Source organism: Mesoplodon densirostris, chromosome 11, assembly GCF_025265405.1.
Source record: "Mesoplodon densirostris isolate mMesDen1 chromosome 11, mMesDen1 primary haplotype, whole genome shotgun sequence".
Classification (NCBI taxonomy): Eukaryota; Metazoa; Chordata; class Mammalia; order Artiodactyla; family Ziphiidae; genus Mesoplodon; species Mesoplodon densirostris.
The window spans coordinates 78,406,715-78,424,325 of NC_082671.1; the positions used below are offsets into that span (position 1 = coordinate 78,406,715).

Consider the following 17,611-nt stretch of genomic DNA (forward strand, 5'->3'; position numbering starts at 1 on the left):
AACTTAAACTAGATTGTGTCTCAACTCTGATCTGTTCATTGGTTGGCATCACTCACCTTCAAATATCTATAAGAAAGAAGGCATTCTGGGGAAGGATTTCAATCTGTTTATAGTGAACATAATTAAGGGGAAGTCCTAGAAGCAGTGGAGGTCAGTGGCTGCACCAGGATGAAAATTGTTTTGTTTTAAGGGTGATGTCATCTCTGAGCAAAGTGAAATGAGCCAGGAGGCAAATGAGAATGTAGAAAGGTCTGCCCAATTCCTTTTAAAGCCCCGGAAACCCATTCAGCCTTACATCTGCTCGACTCTGGATGATTTTCAGGAAGAGAGAGACTATTTGGCAACCTACATCTTCCCTCAGCTGAGCGAATTCTGCAATTCCCGGGGTGCGGCTTTCAAAGCTGTGGACCTGAGGTGGTCAGCGTTGAAGGCCCAGGTGCCCTTACCCTTCAATCTGTTTAGACAACATTTTTGTTTCCACTAGCAACATCTGAAGCTCTGTCTGGACTGCATGAACAGCTGCTTTCCCTTTTTTATCTGCTTGCTGGGTCAGGCATACGGGGACTTTCTCCCTGACTACTCACCTGTCATGTTCTCCAAGGCAACTGACTTGTCAGTTTATCCATAATGGAACAGAATCTCTATGATGCTGCAAAAAACTGTTATCCTTGGGTCCTGGAGAATCCCAACTGCAGTCTGATTGAGTTAGAGATCATCCAAGCAGGATTTCTGAATGAGTCTCAATTTCAGTATTTTTACTTTAGGACGGGAACCATGCTGCTGAAGCCTATGGATGAGGAAAAGGAGGAGATGCTGTCCGCAGGTTTTCTGATCAACGATGAGGAAAAATTAAAGATTGGAAAGCTTAAGGCCAAGATTATTAGCAGAGGGCTACCTGTCAGGTTGTACAGAGATCTCCATGAGTTGGGTGAGCCTGGTTCTCAAGGACTGGTTGGTGGTGATAGAAAAACTTTACCCAGCCACTTTAATGATGGAAAATACAGGTTAGTAAATATGGAGATAGCTAAGTCTATTGTCATAGGTCCATGTGTTTTGTATGTCTTCCTTGTGAAAGGAATTTTTAAATGGTTGAAAATATTCCTTAAGCATTTAAAGTTATTACCATATTCCTGTAACATGCATTCTTCATTTGAAGATTTTTGAAACTGAGAGCAAATAGTGGGTCATGGAAGAGGATTTAGTAAGTCAAGGAGCTCAGAGAAGACCTAAAATATCTGGCAGTTAACATGTAGATATAGAGCAGAGGTTCTCAACCAGGGCTGATTTTGCCCCCAAGGGACTTTTGGCTACATCTTTGGTGTCACATTTTTGGTGTCACAGTTGGGGGTGTACTACTGGCATCTAACAGGTGGAGGTCAGGGTCACTGCTAAACATCCTACAGTGCACAGGACTGCCCCTCATAATAAAGAATTTTCCAACCCAAAATGTCAATAATCCCAAGGTTGAGAAATCCTCATCTAAAGAGGAGAGAACTTTTATTAATTGTCATGTGCTTTTTGCATGTTATCGCATTTAATCTTCAAGGTTTAGCCCTGCAAGGTAAGTGCTATAATTCCTGTTTTACAGATGAACAAATGAAAGCTGCTGTGTAGCAGTTAAGTGACTTACCTAATGTCACTTCACCAGTGAGGGATCATTCTAGGATCTGAACCCAAGTCCTTTTGACTCCAAAATCCATGCTCGTTTGCCTTCATACTTACTACTCAGAGAGTAAGTGATCCATGCACCAGTAGCCTCGGCATCACCTAGGAACTTGCTAGAAATGCATTCTGGGTCTATTGAATTAGAATTTGCATTTTAATAAAGATGACCAGGTGAGTTGCAGGCCCATTAAAGTTTTAGAAGCACTTCCTGACATCCTGTTGCCTCTGAATGAAATGATTACATTTATTCTGAAAATAGTGTCTCATGGACATGTACAGATTAAAAAGGGAGGAACAACATCAGAGCAGGGCAGAGATTTTTCACCTAGAGAGGCTTTGGGAGGGATCTGTGATGCCCTAAATTTATATGAAAAAGAATGTTTATATGCAGATGTGTGTTTTGGGCGGTAGGAAGTTGCCCTGTGTCTTTGATCAGATTCTCAAAAGGTTTAATGACCCAAAAAAGATGGTGAGTTACGTTGTAAGGGCCCAATTAATGTGGGAGTGCAAAATGCAGGTGGTGCATTCTCAAATGCTTTCAGGGACCAGGTAGGCATAGTCCTTCTAATATGATAGGGGGCAGATGGATCTGTAGTCAACTGAATGGGAGGGCGTTGACCCACCTAAAGTCATTCACATCCATTGTTGGGGGTGGGGCATGAAATCCCACCTGTGCTGGTCAAACAAAACTCTGCCTACAAGCCAAATTATTTTGGAGTCCTAGAAAAGAATATTGTATCAATTGTTACTCTTTGGGTTGAAAGGGACTCGGACTGGCTCCAACAGACAGGGAATTTTAGTTTATATAACTTTAAAGCCCAGGATTAGGTCTGTGTTCAGCTCAGGCTTCATCCACTGGCTCAAATGAGGTTACCAGGCCCTGGTTTCTCACTATTTCTCTGCACGGCTCTGCTGTCCTGATGTTGCCTCAACTCCTTGGCGCCTCCATAATGGAGGGAAGATGGCTCTAGCAGCTCCAGGTTCACGTCCAGCAGGAATGGCTCAAAGTGCTAGGATTAAGTCTTTCTGTCTCTGATTAGCCGGACTTGGACTATATGTTTGTATCTGACTCAGTCACTGGTGCCAAGAGAATGTGATGCTCTGATTGGCTAAACTTGGGTCCTATGCCCCGCATGGGGCTGAAGGGAGTCAGACCCACTACAGTAACATGAAGTGAGAGTTGAGACAAGGTGGGGCCCCAAATGATAATCTGGGGCTGTTACAGGAATTGGGGTAGGGTGAATAGAAGTTGGGCAGCCCCAAAATATCCTGAATATTTTCTATGAGCTCGGAGTTTTAGAGTGTCCAACAACAGAAATGCTCTCAGGTCCAAGATTTTTTAGTTCCTAGTTCTGTGATTTTGAGAAAATGATGTAATGTTGGTAAGCCTTGGTTTCTTCTATTTACTGAGTTAGCATTAACGACCTTGAACTCAAGGTAATGTGTATAATAATGTGTGTAAAGCACCTAAAAACAGTGCCTGTCACATATTAGGCTAATGAGAATGAATCATAAAAAATGAGTCCTGGAAGAATATAGTATATATTTGGCTAAGACCTGAAGTATGGTTAATAGTGATATTCTTTGACTAGTCTCAATCTGAACTGCATTCATTAATATTTACTAACATGTTCAAGAATCAAGCCTTTCTGTGTATTTGGGTTAGAGACAGATTATTTCTCCATAGTATTCTCCTTAGTCTTTGTTTTTGGTTATTATTGAAATATTAGCTTGTTTTAGACTTTAGTTTTGAATGTGTAATATATGGACTACATGTCTGCAGTAGAAGGTACAGAATGGATGGATTATTACAAAATCTTCAGAAAAAAGGCTAAATTAGTTTTCTTTTGGATCTTCAATACCCTTTAATCACTCAGATAGTTCCAGAATCTCACAGCTTGTGGAGCACAGGCTCCGGACGCGCAGGCTCAGCGGCCAGGGCTCACGGGCCCAGCCGCTCTGCGGCATGTGGGATCCTCCTGGACCGGGGCATGAACCTGTGTCCCCTGCATCGGCAGGTGGACTTTCAACCACTGCGCCACTAGGGAAACCCTCAGTTCATACTCTTGACCTTCAGAAGCACTCTGAGGTCCTTGGAGATGCCTGAGACTAGTGGGTGAGGTTCAAGGTGAGCTAAAGAGATCCATTAGACTGTGGGATCATTTCCAATTCTGTCTAAGATATTGAAATTTGAAGCTGACCTTGGCCAAACTGTTGGTCCTCTAGGTTATTCTGGCCCTAACCTGAACCACAAGGCAGCCCAGTTAACTATGGGGGTATAAGATAGCTTGAGACCTTACCAGGTTAAACTACCTGATGTTCATTTTTCTGCCTCACCACATGTAAAAAAAAAAAAACCCCACCCAAACTCTGGGAGATGTACGTGTCTCCAGAGACAGGAGGACATTTTGGCAGTCTAGAACACCTTGACTTTAATTAGGCAATGAGTTTAGAAACACAGTGCCTTGAAACTAGAAGGAGTCTCAGAGATCCAGTTGTCTGGCCCTGCCACTTATTTTACCTGGGAATTTAAGGGACTTGCCCAGTGGCAGAGTTGCAGCTGTACCCATGGTTGTCATTGGGCATCTTATCTTAAAAATACACCCCACTCCCTCAACCATTGCCATGGATAGAAACATACACATATGCCACGAGATTGAATTAGGTAACTTCATATTTAGCTAACAATCTAAAAATACAAGAGGATATATGTAGATATATGTAGCAAATCTAATTTTTTTTTTGCCTTGGTCATTCTGAGGTCATGAAATAACTTGGAATCCTACATAGGATTTCATGTACAAATAGCATTAAGATTAAATTGCTTGCCTATAGCTTCCTTTCATTAGAATGTAGAATGGGCTGTGTAATTTGGTGCTAACTTAGAAAGAAGGTGGTATAGACAAAGAAGGGGAGATACTTTCCTGGGTTTCATAATAACCATGTGTAATGGAAAATATAAAACTATAAATCTAAGGTATTAAAACATATCTTTTTGTGTCTAAAGACTTCAAGTACAACTTTGAACGTTTCTATCATGAAGAGTTCACTGAGAAGTGCAAGGAAGTGTTTGTTGTTTCCAAGGAGTCAAACAGAACCTTTGAAATCTTGGAAAGATTTGCCTTAAAGGATGTGGAATTTGATTTTAATAATGCCGCAGCAGGCCCCAGTTTATCAGTTCTCAGGTAAGATGTCAGGAAATCCCAAGCAAAGCAGCCTGACTTTAGTGAATATGATCCCCCAAATTTGGAATTTCTTCCCTCACTTCCCCCTTTCTATGTCCATCCATGCCTGCAAGAGAGGCTCCCTAAAAGTCACCCCCAGGTTAGAATCTCCTGATCACATATCACTCGGCAACTGCCAAGTTACTTCCCTTCAGTCTCCTTAAGAAGATTATAAATGCTGGAGGGCAGAGAGCTGGCCTTCTTTTTTAATCCCATAGATCAAAGTTGGTCTAAGTCATTCCTGTCAGTGATGGAATGATTTTAAGGAGAAGAAACTGGATTAGGAAATACGAATAATGCATCTGTACAGTATTGTATAATTTACAAAGAGCTTCCACATACATCATCAGCTCATTATTAATTACATTAAGATATTCAGCCAATACTTGTTAATTGCCAACTATGGGCCATCGCATTATTTGCGTTTGTGAGAATCGAGTTATCTTACCCAAAGTTTGCACTCCTTCACTGTTTTATCCAGTGTCGTCTGGATTAAGACCCCCATATCTTTTCCCACTCTGGGTGCTGACATGCTCTGTTCGCCACCCACAGGCATGAAGAGACTGGGGCGTGAGGAAAGAATTGGGTTTGTCTGTGGTGTCCTTTCCAGTCTCAACCCTAGAAATAGGGAGATTCTTGGGATCATTTTATTTTCTTCCATCCTCATCCTCCAGTTCTTATTACAGATCTCATTTATTCTGTGAGAGTTTGGGGATTTGAAATACACCCACAGTGGCTAGGGTGGCTCAGGGCTGTGCTCCACCATGTCTGCCCTGGTCTCAGCACCCACTATGATGGGCAGAGCTACCAACATTCTTGTGGTTCTGGGAACCCATGCCAAGAGGAAGACAATTTAATTGGTTAAAACAACATGGCGCTCAGTCAAGGTTTTTGAAACTATAAGAGTATGAAATATATGTCATCTGTGAAAAATCTTAGGTTTGAATAGGCAAGTCCATAGAGACAGAGAGTAGGTTAGTGGCTGTCAGGGGATGAGAGTAGAGGGAAACCGGGACATGACCCCTAATGGGTCTGGAGTTTCTTTCTGGGGTCCTGAAAATGGTCTGGACTTAGATAGTGGTGATATTTACTATATACTAAGGATACTAAAGCCGACTGTATACTTTAAAATGGTGGACTTTTTTGGTATGTGAATTATATCTCACTTAGGTTATAATTTTAAGTATTTCAGAGTGGATGAGACATTCAATAAATTTTATTGCAATTACACAACTCCAGTTGTGCCCAGTTAAAACACAACAATTAAATAAGTCCTTTGAGATTAGCTGTGTGGAAGCAGGGCTTTGCCATTTGGAAACAACACTTTGTATTGTAAGTTCCTGAATAGTGTGTGCAGCTGACAGAAAAGGGTGTTCGTTTGGAGTTCCAAAGCATTTTCTTAATAACCAACCATCTAGAGCAATAGCGTTCTCTTTTTTTTCTCTTTTGAAGGGAGCCACAGTTTGCTTTGCAATGTTTTCATTTTCTATTTGTTCTTGAGAAGAAATCATTAAGACCCTACCTTATTTATGGGGGTATATTATATTTGTATTTTTCCTTCATTGGTTTTTACCTGCTAAGTGCCCAAACATGTTCTAGACACAGGGGATACAGCAGTGAACAAAAGACAAACATCCTTGCCTCCATGGAGCTTATATTATGGAGACATGCAACAGACATGATACATATGGAAAATATGTAGTAGGCTAGATGTCTGTAAGTGCTATGGAGCAAAATGAAACCCTGAAAGGGAATAGGCCATCTGGCAGGAGAGAAGGTGGCATTTGGGTAACTGCTAGAAGCAGGTGAGGGAGCAGGCTTTGCCAATATGAGTTGGAAGAGTATTCCAGACAGAGGCAACAGCAAACACAGGGGTCCTGAGGCTGGAGGAACGGCAGGGAGGCCAGACAGCTGGAAGGAAGTCAGAGCTGTAGGGAGGGTGATGGGGTGAGGTTGGAGATGTAAGGGATGAGAGGAGGGTCTTGTCTGTTCTCATGCATCATTGTAAAGACTTAGACTTTTACTTCTTTTGAGCAGGGCAGTGACCTATATGACATTTGATAAGTTCACTCTGGTGGCTTGGCTGAGGAGAGACTGAAAGAGGGCAAAGGTGAAAGTGGGGCATCAAATCCAATCCAATCCTGCCATTCAAATTTGATGGTGAAATGACTAAAGCAATAAGGCATTGATTCCTAACTCATAGTCTGGAGATGGAATCCTTATGGAGTAACTCCTATGTAATGATCCTGCTATAGGTTTTCTATTCCGATAGGTTTTCAGACTGATCCTCTTGCTTTGCTGAACCTGAGTGTCAGGTTTGTTTATTTTATTTCATTCACTCAATCAACAATTTATGATCAGGTACTGTGCCAGTCACTAACTATCCAGTAGTGAGTTAGGTAAGCCTGGTAAGTGCCCACTTGGAACTTACATCAATGAAAAATCACTAGACACATATTTATTAAATTACGTGAGGAACAGGGCTGGAGTCTTTATGCAGTGATACTCATGGACCTGGGACTCCTCTGCATTTCCAGAAGCTTTTCACTGAAAAAATTTAAGCAACAGGACAAGTTGTGCTCACGCCAGTTCAGAGAAATCATATTTATTCATTACTACAAGCCAAAACACCCCCATAGAGCAGTGGGCTACTTTTCAGTGAGTAACTAACAATTATGTTCATTTTGTTGAATTCCTAATGTCATGGTCATCAGGATTATGGGAATTCTTGGCATGTGGGTGTTTCAATTTTTTATTCTCTCCTGGTTGGGTAGTCTCCTGCCCTGGGCCTTTGGGCAGGTTGGGCCCTTGATGTAACCCCAGGTTCATATTGGACAACCCTAGAGTCTGTGGTAGGTGGAAGAGCCTTCTGAGGTTACCATCTTTCCACCCTCCTACTTTTACATAGGACAGAGCTGAAGCCCAGAGGATGAATGGCTTATTTGGAGCCCACTGAGGTCACAGTTGAGAGACTAGAATGTCCTATCTCTTAGAGACAAACGTATGCAGGAATATTTTCCCTTCCTCCTTCCCTCCCTCCCTCCTTCTCTCCCTCCCTCTCTCTCTTTTTTTGTAATTATTCTTGACTACACTTTCTGTCTTTATTTTTCAGAATAAATCCTCTTCCAACTTACAGGTCTATTGTGCTCTTGTCTGGAGAATATGGCTGTGGGAAGTCCAGTCTGATTGCCAACTGGGTGAACTATTTCAGAAAGAAACATCCAGATGTGTTGCTGCTCCCTCATTTTGTGGGCAGCGCCTGTGAAAGCAGTGACATCATGTTGGTGATACATTACTTCATCACAGAATTACAGTACAAAAGCTATGGTAATGGAATCAAACTTTGAAATTCATTCAGAAAAATTTTAAATTATTCTGTCTTCTGCCCATGTGGCTGTTTTTCTCTTGTTCCAATCTAAATCCTGTATAGTCTTGCCTATGTATCTACCCACCTCTTCCACTCACAGAATTAAATTTTTCTTCCCTCCCTCCCTCCCTCCCTCCCTTCCTTCCTTCCTTCCCCAGATAGTTGAGTACCTTATGTGCCAGTGGGGATACAACAGTGAACAAAATGGACAGAAGTCCTTACCTTCATGGAGTTCTCCTGTTATTGGAGAGGGGAGGAAGACAAAGAGTTAACTAAATAAAAAATACAGAATGTTTGATGATGGTACGTTCTACGAAGAAAAATCAGAGAAAGAAAGCAGGCAATGTGTATGTATAAGAACTGAAAGCAGGCAATGTGTATGTATAAGAACTGTTAGGATTTTGAAAGTGTCGTCTGGGAAAGCCTCACTGAGAAAAGGACATTTGAATAAGTACCTGAAGGAGGACTTAAATAAACTAGATGGACGGTGAGGGCTGTTCACTGAAGTGGGACAACGTTGAGGAGGCAGCGGGTTTCGAGGGGAATCGAGAGTTCTGCTTCGGACGTGAGATATTGAAGGTACAAGGTACACACGGGGAGAGAGAACAATCATGTGGGATCTACCTCTGTTCTAGGAGCAGCTGGGGAGCCTGACCACTTCTGTTAGCTGTGTGATCTTGGGCAAGTGATTTTAACTCTCTGGCTCAATTTTCCCATTTGTAAAATGTGGATAATAAGAAAAAACCGTGTCGTATAGGTAGCCGAGAGGATGAACTGTGATACGGTATGAGAAACAAAGACTTAGCACAGCACTTAGCATATAGAAAGCACCAATAAGTATTACATATTATTATTAGGTGACTGCTGTGTATTTACATGTGTATTTGTATGTGTCTGACTCTGCCTGCTTTGGAGAATTCATCCCTTCTCACCTGGGGCTTGTACCCACGTGCACCTCTGGGTGCTGAGTGAGCGTGTGAGGCCCCTGGGGAGTGTTGATGGACGTATATCATTTCTGTAGGAAGGGACAGATATTTGAGCTTCCTTCCGTGTGTGTGTGGAGGGGCGTTGTCTGTGAGTAAAGTGAACACGTAGGCGTGAGTTCTCAGTGGTTGCGTTTCTCAGGGTGTGTCAAGTGGGTAAAACCAAAATCAGTAGCAGCAGGTGTGCCTCGTTCTAAAAGGAAGCTACTAATCCCACTCAGGCACACCCCAAAGGCGTTCAGTCTGGCCAAGCTGATGATATCAGCTCAACTGCACATGCCAAATTATGATTTTATTTCCGAAGTGAATTGTTATTTTAATGAGTGTCTTTTTTTTTTTTTTTCGGGTACGCGGGCCTCTCACTGTTGTGGCCTCTCCCGTTGCGGAGCACAGGCTCCAGACGCGCAGGCCCAGCGGCCATGGCTCACAGGCCCAGCTGCTCCGCGGCATGTGGGATCTTCCCGGACCGGGGCACAAACCCGTGTCCCCTGCATCGGCAGGCAGACTCTCAACCACTGTGCCACCAGGGAAGCCCAATGAGTGTCTTTTTAGGCACAAAAGCTCCTAATAAAAACAGTTGCTATCTTCCAAACAAACAGATCTTTAAGCTGATAAAGCTAAATAAAATCAGGAACAGCCTGTGAGAACTTGACAGCCAGGCAGAACCCTCCCTTGTTAACTGGAAAGGCTGTAGTTCTGAACTTCAGTTCTGGCTCCACTACTTACTAGCTGTGCGATCTTGGGCAGTTTACTTCAGCAATCTGTGCCTCAATGTCTCATCTCTAAAATGGGGATGGGATTAATAGTAGCTACATAAAGCTGTGTGAGGATTAACAGATAATACATGTAAAGAACTTAGGCGGGTCCCTGGCACATAGTTGCCATGATTATTGTTGTTATTATTATTATTCCTCAGTGAGCTGGGGGAAGAGGCAGGGAGTGGGGGACTGCTGAGAGAACAAGAAGCTCCTTTCCATTATCTAGACTAAGGAGAGCAAGGATGGAAAGCAAGAGAGTTTGCAGCTCCTGCTACACGGCAGCCCAGGAGGAAGCCCGGGCAAGCAGGGCCGGCTGGCTCCAGCATCATTTAGCATCACTGCCTTGGCTACAAAGCTGGCTTTTCCCCCCACCGGGGAGGTAGACGCGGGCAGGGGAGGAGGAGCCGCTGCTGAGAGCACAGCTGGGCCTGGGCGGTCACGAGCAGATTCAGCTTCTTTGCAGAGAGCATTTTCCCGTGCCTGCCTCAGCTGTCCACAGCTGCAGCTCCTGCGTGGGCCGTGAGCCTGGGCGCCTCCCTAGTGGGGATGCTAAAATGCCCCTGGGTGAAGCTGACATTTCTGCTCCCCATCCACACCCTCGCTGGCCAGGATAAAGGGATCTAGCAGAGGAGAACTGCCCGCCCACCCGTATCCAGCTCTCCCAAACCAAGTGCCCTTGCCTGCCCTGCAGCTGACATCCCCGCTGTGACAGGCTTCACAGGTCAAAGTAGAGCCACCGCTTTTCCTACTTACAGGTTTCCTCGCCCTGTTACTCCAGACTCTGGTAGCAGCCCTGACCAACAAGGAGTTCCATTTATGTATGTGTATGTATGTATGTATGTATGTATGGCTGTGTTGGGTCTTCGTTACCGCACACGGGCTTTCTCTGGTTGCAGTGAGTGGGGGCTACTCTTCGTTGTGGTGTGCGGGCTTCTCATTGCGGTGGCTTCTCTCGTTGCAGAGCACGGGCTCTAGGCACGTGGGCTTCAGTAGTTGCAGCACGTGGGCTCTAGGGTGCAGGCTCAGTAGCTGTGGCACATGGACTTAGTTGCTCCGCGGCATGTGGGATCCTCCCAAACTGGGGCACGAACCCGTGTCCCCTGCATCGGCAGGCGGACTCTCAACCACTGCGCCACGAGGGAAGCCCTATTTTTAGTTTTTAAAGGAACCTCCATACTGTTCTCCATAGTGGCTGTGCTAATTTACATTCCCACCAACAGCGTAGGAGGGTTCCTTTTTCTCCACCACCTACTCTTAAGTTTAAAAACCATCAGCAAAGTAGTTTTAAAGTCGTGACATTTTCAACTGTCTTTGACTGTTTCCATCAGGCAAAAGACCTTTCCTGGCTGCCAGGCTTGCTGTCTCTTCATTGCAAGTGTATCATAAGCACTGTCTCCTCCAGCCTGTCCTACAAGTCGCTGTGTGCCCGCCCAGACGTGAGGACGGTGGAGCTCATCAGCACAGAAGATGAAGAAGTGAAACTACATATCTTTAGACAGTATCTCCCCCTTCCCAGCAAAGACCCCTTCCGACAGAACAGACACAGCTTGAGGAAGAAACCAAACCTGAGTCCTTTAAAACTCACAGTCCTGGCAAATGAACTGAAAGAATGCAGAATCTACTGAAATGAGTTTCAGTGTCTGAAGGAGTACTTGGGGGTGGCCCCCATTCAGGAGCTCTGGGAATTGATTCTGAAGCGCAGGACTGAAGACTATACTTGGACTTTGAAACAAAAAAAGGCAAATTCAGACACTGTGGCTTCAGGAGAAGGTAGGCGTTAGCCAGTATTAACAACCTGGTACGATTCCACAGGGAGAAAGACTCCACCCGGGGAGGAGGGTCTAGGGAGAGGATTGTCAGAGAAAGTACAGGATGCCCAGTTAAATTTGAATTTCAGACAAACAATCAATAACCTTTTAGTATAAGTGAATCCCAGATAATGCATGGGAAATACTTATACTAAAAATTGTTTGAGGGCTTCTCTGGTGGCGCAGTGGTTGGGAGTCTGCCTGCCGATGCAGGGGACATGGGTTCGAGCCCTGGTCTGGGAGGATCCCACATGCCGCGGAGCAACTAGCCCCGTGAGCCACGATTACTGAGCCTGCGCGTCTGGAGCCTGTGCTCCGCAGCGGGAGAGGCTGCGATAGTGAGAGGCCTGTGCACCGTGATGAGGAGTGGCCCCCACTTGCCACAACTAGATAAAGCCTTCGCACAGAAACGAAGAGCCAACACAGCCATAAATAAATAAATAAATAAATAGAATTTTAAAAAAAATTGTTTGAATTACAGATAAGTAACAAATAATCTTGAGTATAAGTATATGCCCAATATTCCATGGGATATATTTATGCCAAAAATTGATTTATTGTTTACCTGAAATTTGGATTTAGCTGGAGGCTCTATATTTTTATTTGCTAAACCTGGCAGCCCTATCTAGGGAGGTGTGTGTATTGATTGTAAGGAGAGATGTATTAAGTACAAATTTCAGTGACATTTCTCAGAGGTCTAAGGAATGAGCCTTTATTATTTCTGTACTTCAATTTAATCTCTCTTTTGAGCCTACAGCCCCACTGATGGCAGAAACTAGGTTAATTCAGGTTAATCTCATCAGTTTAGTTTGTTTTCAGCCAATTCAGGATTTTTTTCAGTCAAGTGAGGCTTTGTGACCTTGCTGTGTCCCTGTTGGGTTGTGCTTAGATCTGAGGGCCTTGGTGCTGGGTGTCCTTGGTTGTCATCTGTTCCTGCCATCTTCCACCAAGGTGGTTGTGGCTCCACATGGTCCACAGACACCGAAGTGCCCCCATTTTTGGCATCCTCGGGGATTCCTGTGGTCGCGTCTGTTCTTGGGTTGTTCCATCTGTGCTGCCATCTGCTGCCATGTTCCCTCATCCTCGTGCACACCCCTCAGCTCCCTTCTGCACTCTTCTTGAGCCTACAGTCTTGTACGTACTCGACATTCCCAACAGAGAATGTCACCACTCACTGCACCCCTTGGAGGCCCAGGCCCTATGGTCTCCCCCATTGTCCCCACAGCCACTTCTCCTCTCTGGTTCTTCCTGGTGGCATTGGGAAATCTGCAAAGCTGCTGCCTTCCAGGCTTCCGATGGGAAGCAGAGCTCAGGTCCTCCCTACTATCGGGTCTCAGAAGCATCCAGAGGCCAATCTCTCCCTGCTGCAAGCTACCTTGGGTTCAGGGGAGGGCACAGGCCCCTTCTCAGAAAACCACTTATGCAACTTCATTGCTTTCTCTCTCTCTCTCTCTGTGTGTCTCTGTCTCTTTTTTAACACCTTTCTGAGTTCAGCAAAATCTCTTTTCTTCCTGTGTGGGAAAAAAAAATCTTTAGATCTTCCTGTAATTGTCTGAGTCTGTTGTTTGTGGTTAAAAAATATGTATATATTCCAGGAGTTGGCCAGGAATCTGTCTTTTGATATTCAGTAATCAGGCTTTCGAGAGCCCAAGCTTGTTCTCGTGAGCCATTGACTCTACCATGAGCTTCAGAAGTCTCTTGGAACCTGAGTTTTTCTGTCTTCATTTCTGCTGTAACAACCTTCTTCTAAGTGAATTAGAATGCAGCAGTGATGGGGAGGTAGGACTGCGGAGAGAGAAGCAGAAGATGCTGGGAATGAAAGACACGTGGTTTGGTGCTGCAGCATATCGTCCTGTCCCATTGTTTTGCTCTAGAGTTTGCATTTCTGCAAAGAAAGTTAACTTCAAGTTTACTGTGCCCTCCCCCACCTGCAAGGAGGTGGAAACAAGGTCTCTGTGCCCAGGGAAGAATCATTCAGGTGGAACCACCCACGGCTGTGCCCTTGGCTTTCCCAGCGTCTCCAGGATTGTGCAGGAAAGCCCGGTCCTCCTCTCCAGGGACTGCTCCTTTTCCAGGTGACTTTCTTCCTCCCATTGCTGCCCACTGACACACCCACTCAGGCCCCGGGAGCTCAGCCACAGGTACGGGAAGAGCTTGGTTAAACTGTGGTAAACCTCGCAGGAAGCTTGTGCAGTTGGGTCTGAACAGCTGTCTCTGCTGAAAGATCGCAGATATTTGGGGCTCATTCCCCATTCCTAGCATAGGAAATCAATTTTGAATGGTAGACCTTGCTGTCATTTCTCTCTGTGGTCTTAAGAATCTCTTTAGAGTTGGTTGATCCAGTGGGAAATCCAGCTACAGTGGAAAAAATCTGAGAGTCAGGTGAGTAATGAGTGGCTGGCTCATGCGTGTGTGACTGTGTGGCAGGACAGCAACCATACAGAAAACCCTCTCACACCCATACGTGCAAATCTGATGTTGGAAATCTGAATAAACACTGCTCAGCAGAAATGCCAAGCGTCATAACTGGCAGGCTTGCCAGTTGGTAACCGTAGCTGACACAGATGGAGCCGTGACAATGTAGGTGGTAACTGTCGACTTCAAAAAACTGCACAACATGAGAGTTGCGAGTTAAGTTTTATTTGGGGCAAAGTGAGGACTATAGCCCAGGAGACAGCATTTCAGATAGCTCTGAGAAACTGCTCTGAAGAGGTAGGGGGGAAGGTCAGTATATATGTGATTTTGGTGAAGGGGGAGTCCATGCAATCAAGCACATATATATATATATATATATGTATTTTAAACATCTTTATTGGAGTATAATTGCTTTACAATGGTGTGTTAGTTTCTGCTTTATAACAAAGTGAATCAGTTATACATATACATCTGTTCCCATATCCCTTCCCTCTTGCAACTCCCTCCCTCCCACCCTCCCTATCCCACCCCTCTAGGTGGTCACAAAGCACCGAGTTGATCTCCCTGTGCTATGTGGCTGCTTCCCACTAGCTATCGGTTTTACATTTGGTAGTGTATATATGTCCATGCCACTCTCTCACTTTGTCACAGCTTACCCTTCCCCCTCCCCATATCCTCAAGTCCATTCTCTAGTAGGTCTGCGTCTTTATTCCCGTCTTACCCCTAGGTTCTTCATGACATTTTTTTTTCTTAGATTCCATATATGTGTGTTAGCATACGGTATTTGTTTTTCTCTTTCTGACTTACTTCACTCTGTATGACAGACTCTAGGTCCATCCACCTCACTTACAAATAGCTCAATTTCGTTTCTTTTTATGGCTGAGTAACATTCCATTGTATATATGTGCCGCATCTTCTTTATCCATTCATCTGTCGATGGACACTTAGGTTGCTTCCAAGTCCTGGCTATTGTAAATAGAGCTGCAGTAAACCTTGTGGTACATGACACTTTTTGAATTATGGTTTTCTCAGGGTACATGCCCAGTAGTTGGATTGCTGGGTCATATGGTAGTTCTATTTTTAGTTTTTTAAGGAACCTCTGTACTGTTCTTCATTGTGGCTGTATCAATTTACATTCTCACCAACAGTGCAAGAGGGTTCCCTTTTCTCCACACCCTTTCCAGCATTTATCGTTCGTAGATTTTTTGTTTGTTTGTTTTGTTTTGTTTTGTTTTTGCGGTACGCGGGCCTCTCACTGCTGTGGCCTCTCCCCTTGCAGAGCACAGGCTCCGGACGCGCAGGCTCAGCGGCCATGGCTCTCAAGCAATAATACTGTTAGTAGTTCTCGAGAAGTGGGGCATGGACCCTGATACTCTGAAAGGAGGTCAAGGCTGCAAACAATGTTCCAGCTCAAGCAGAGAGTAAATTCGCCTGTCCTCTGCTTTTTTTTCTATTCAGACCCTCATCCCACTGGCATTGGTGAGGGCTGGCAATCTTTTTTATTCAGTCTACCAATTTAAATGCTTATCTCTTCCAGAAACACCATCACAGACACACCCAGAGGTAAAGTTTTGCCAGCTATCTGGGCCCCCCTTAGCCTAGTTAGTGAACATGTAAAATTAACCAGCAGAGGGGTTTCCATATCCTCCTCAAGAGGTTATGTTGTAAAAAGATAACATTATATGCAGTGTTCGGTACGAAAATGTTCTTGTATACTTTAAGCATTGTGTTTAACTCTCCAAATTTTGGAGTCAGGGTCATATTTGTCCCAGTTCTCTTTTTCTCTCATTCCCCACCCACTTTACCAATTTACTACCCACAAAATGCGTTTGCCCCACCCTTTGGGGGAGGGGAGTTGTCTTTTAAGCACCACACATGGCATCTGGGCAAATCTGCACATTTTAGACCAGCTAGCACGGCGCCTCTCCAAGTGGATAGATGACCTAAAATTCATTTCAGTGGAAATGCAGAATGGTAATTTGAACAATGGGCTCCCTTTTTGTTATATTTCTTCTGAAGAGCTGGGCTTAGCGTGTCATCCAGCTGTGCATCCCATTTGTCTTGCAAGAAAAAGTGTCAAGCAGGAAATTAAAAATACTTCTATTTCAGTTTTCAAGAATATATGTCACCAAGACTGAATTAAGCAAAACCCTTTTGTTTTAGAGAAGGTTGTTTCTGGGTATTATGATCTACTGGAACAATTTCTCTTTGGAAATGCAGTACAGTAATCTTGGCTCCAAAATCCAGTTTGCTTTCAATTTGCTCAGCTACCCCTTGCCCTATATGAGATGCAGGCAGCAGATTAACTTCTCCAAAATGCATGCCCTCAGATATTTCAAAGTGCTTATGTAAGCAGTAACCATGGTGTATATTTAAAACTGAAAGGTAGGTTACAAATATTTCCTTGGGGGAGGGGGCAGACAACATGAAAAGTCAACATGCTCACAAAGTTTCTCAGAGTCTAGGTCAGCGATCATAGCTGTAACTGATTCTTTGATGAATTCTGACTGCCTTATAAGAGGATACATTTTTAACATTTCAGTTTTTTTTCCAGCTACCTTGACTTTTGTCGTCTCTAATTATGGCCGCTGAGCTATCTGTTTGCTATAGTGTCTTCATAGGCTAAAAAGTCAGATGTGTTCTACTGTAACTGATTTTTATTTTATTAAAATTTTTTTTTAATTAAAAATAATTTTAGTGGAGTGTAGTTGATTTACAATGTTGCGTTAATTTCTGCTGTATAGCAAAGTAACTGTAACTGATTTTTAAATAGGTGTAACCACTCCCGCCAGAGAGAACGGTCCATATGCCTTTCAGAACCCAACGAATCACAAGAGAGCACATTTCCACCAAATCTTGGTCAAATACTTCCAAAGGCAAACGGCTTTCTGGAGAGTGTATCAAGAGCTGCCTTGGCACATGAAGATGAGCGGCTGCTGGAAGGATTTGTGCAGCTTTCTCTCAAGTCCTAGGTAAGTCTCTTTATTTTTTTTAATTTTTTATTTTTTTGCGGTACGCGGGCCTCTCACTGCTGTGGCCTCTCCCGTTGCGGAGCACAGGCTCCAGATGCGCAGGCTCAGCAGCCATGGTTCACGGGCCCAGCCACTCCGTGGCATGTGGGATCTTCCCGGACCGGGGCACGAACCCGTGTCCCCTGCATCGGCAGGCGGACTCTCAACCACTGTGCCACCAGGGAAGCCCCAAGTCTCTCTTTTATATCGTGTTCGGCAGATTTCGCTTTTCCTTTTGCTAAGCGCTGCACTGAGGTATCCATGGTTCCCTTGAGCAAGACGTGTCCATTCATATATTCATTCGACACCGGTTCATTCATTCGGACTGGACCATCCCTTGACATCAACTGCTATGGCCGATGGATCCCTGGGCTTACTCC

At 44.3% G+C, this 17,611-nt stretch overlaps 1 protein-coding gene across 1 annotated transcript in view; it reads left to right on the forward strand.

Moving 5' to 3' along the window:
• The first annotated feature begins 217 nt into the window (after window positions 1-217).
• The window catches only part of LOC132499575 (putative tetratricopeptide repeat protein 41), a 63,526-nt gene continuing 46,132 nt past the window's right edge, over window positions 218-17,611 (forward strand). The window contains 9 exon segments of the mRNA XM_060114230.1: window positions 218-611; window positions 614-933; window positions 935-1,004; window positions 4,673-4,850; window positions 8,002-8,230; window positions 10,224-10,376; window positions 11,326-11,589; window positions 11,671-11,767; window positions 16,994-17,192. Coding sequence (XP_059970213.1) covers window positions 218-611; window positions 614-933; window positions 935-1,004; window positions 4,673-4,850; window positions 8,002-8,230; window positions 10,224-10,376; window positions 11,326-11,589; window positions 11,671-11,767; window positions 16,994-17,192 — 1,904 coding nt within the window.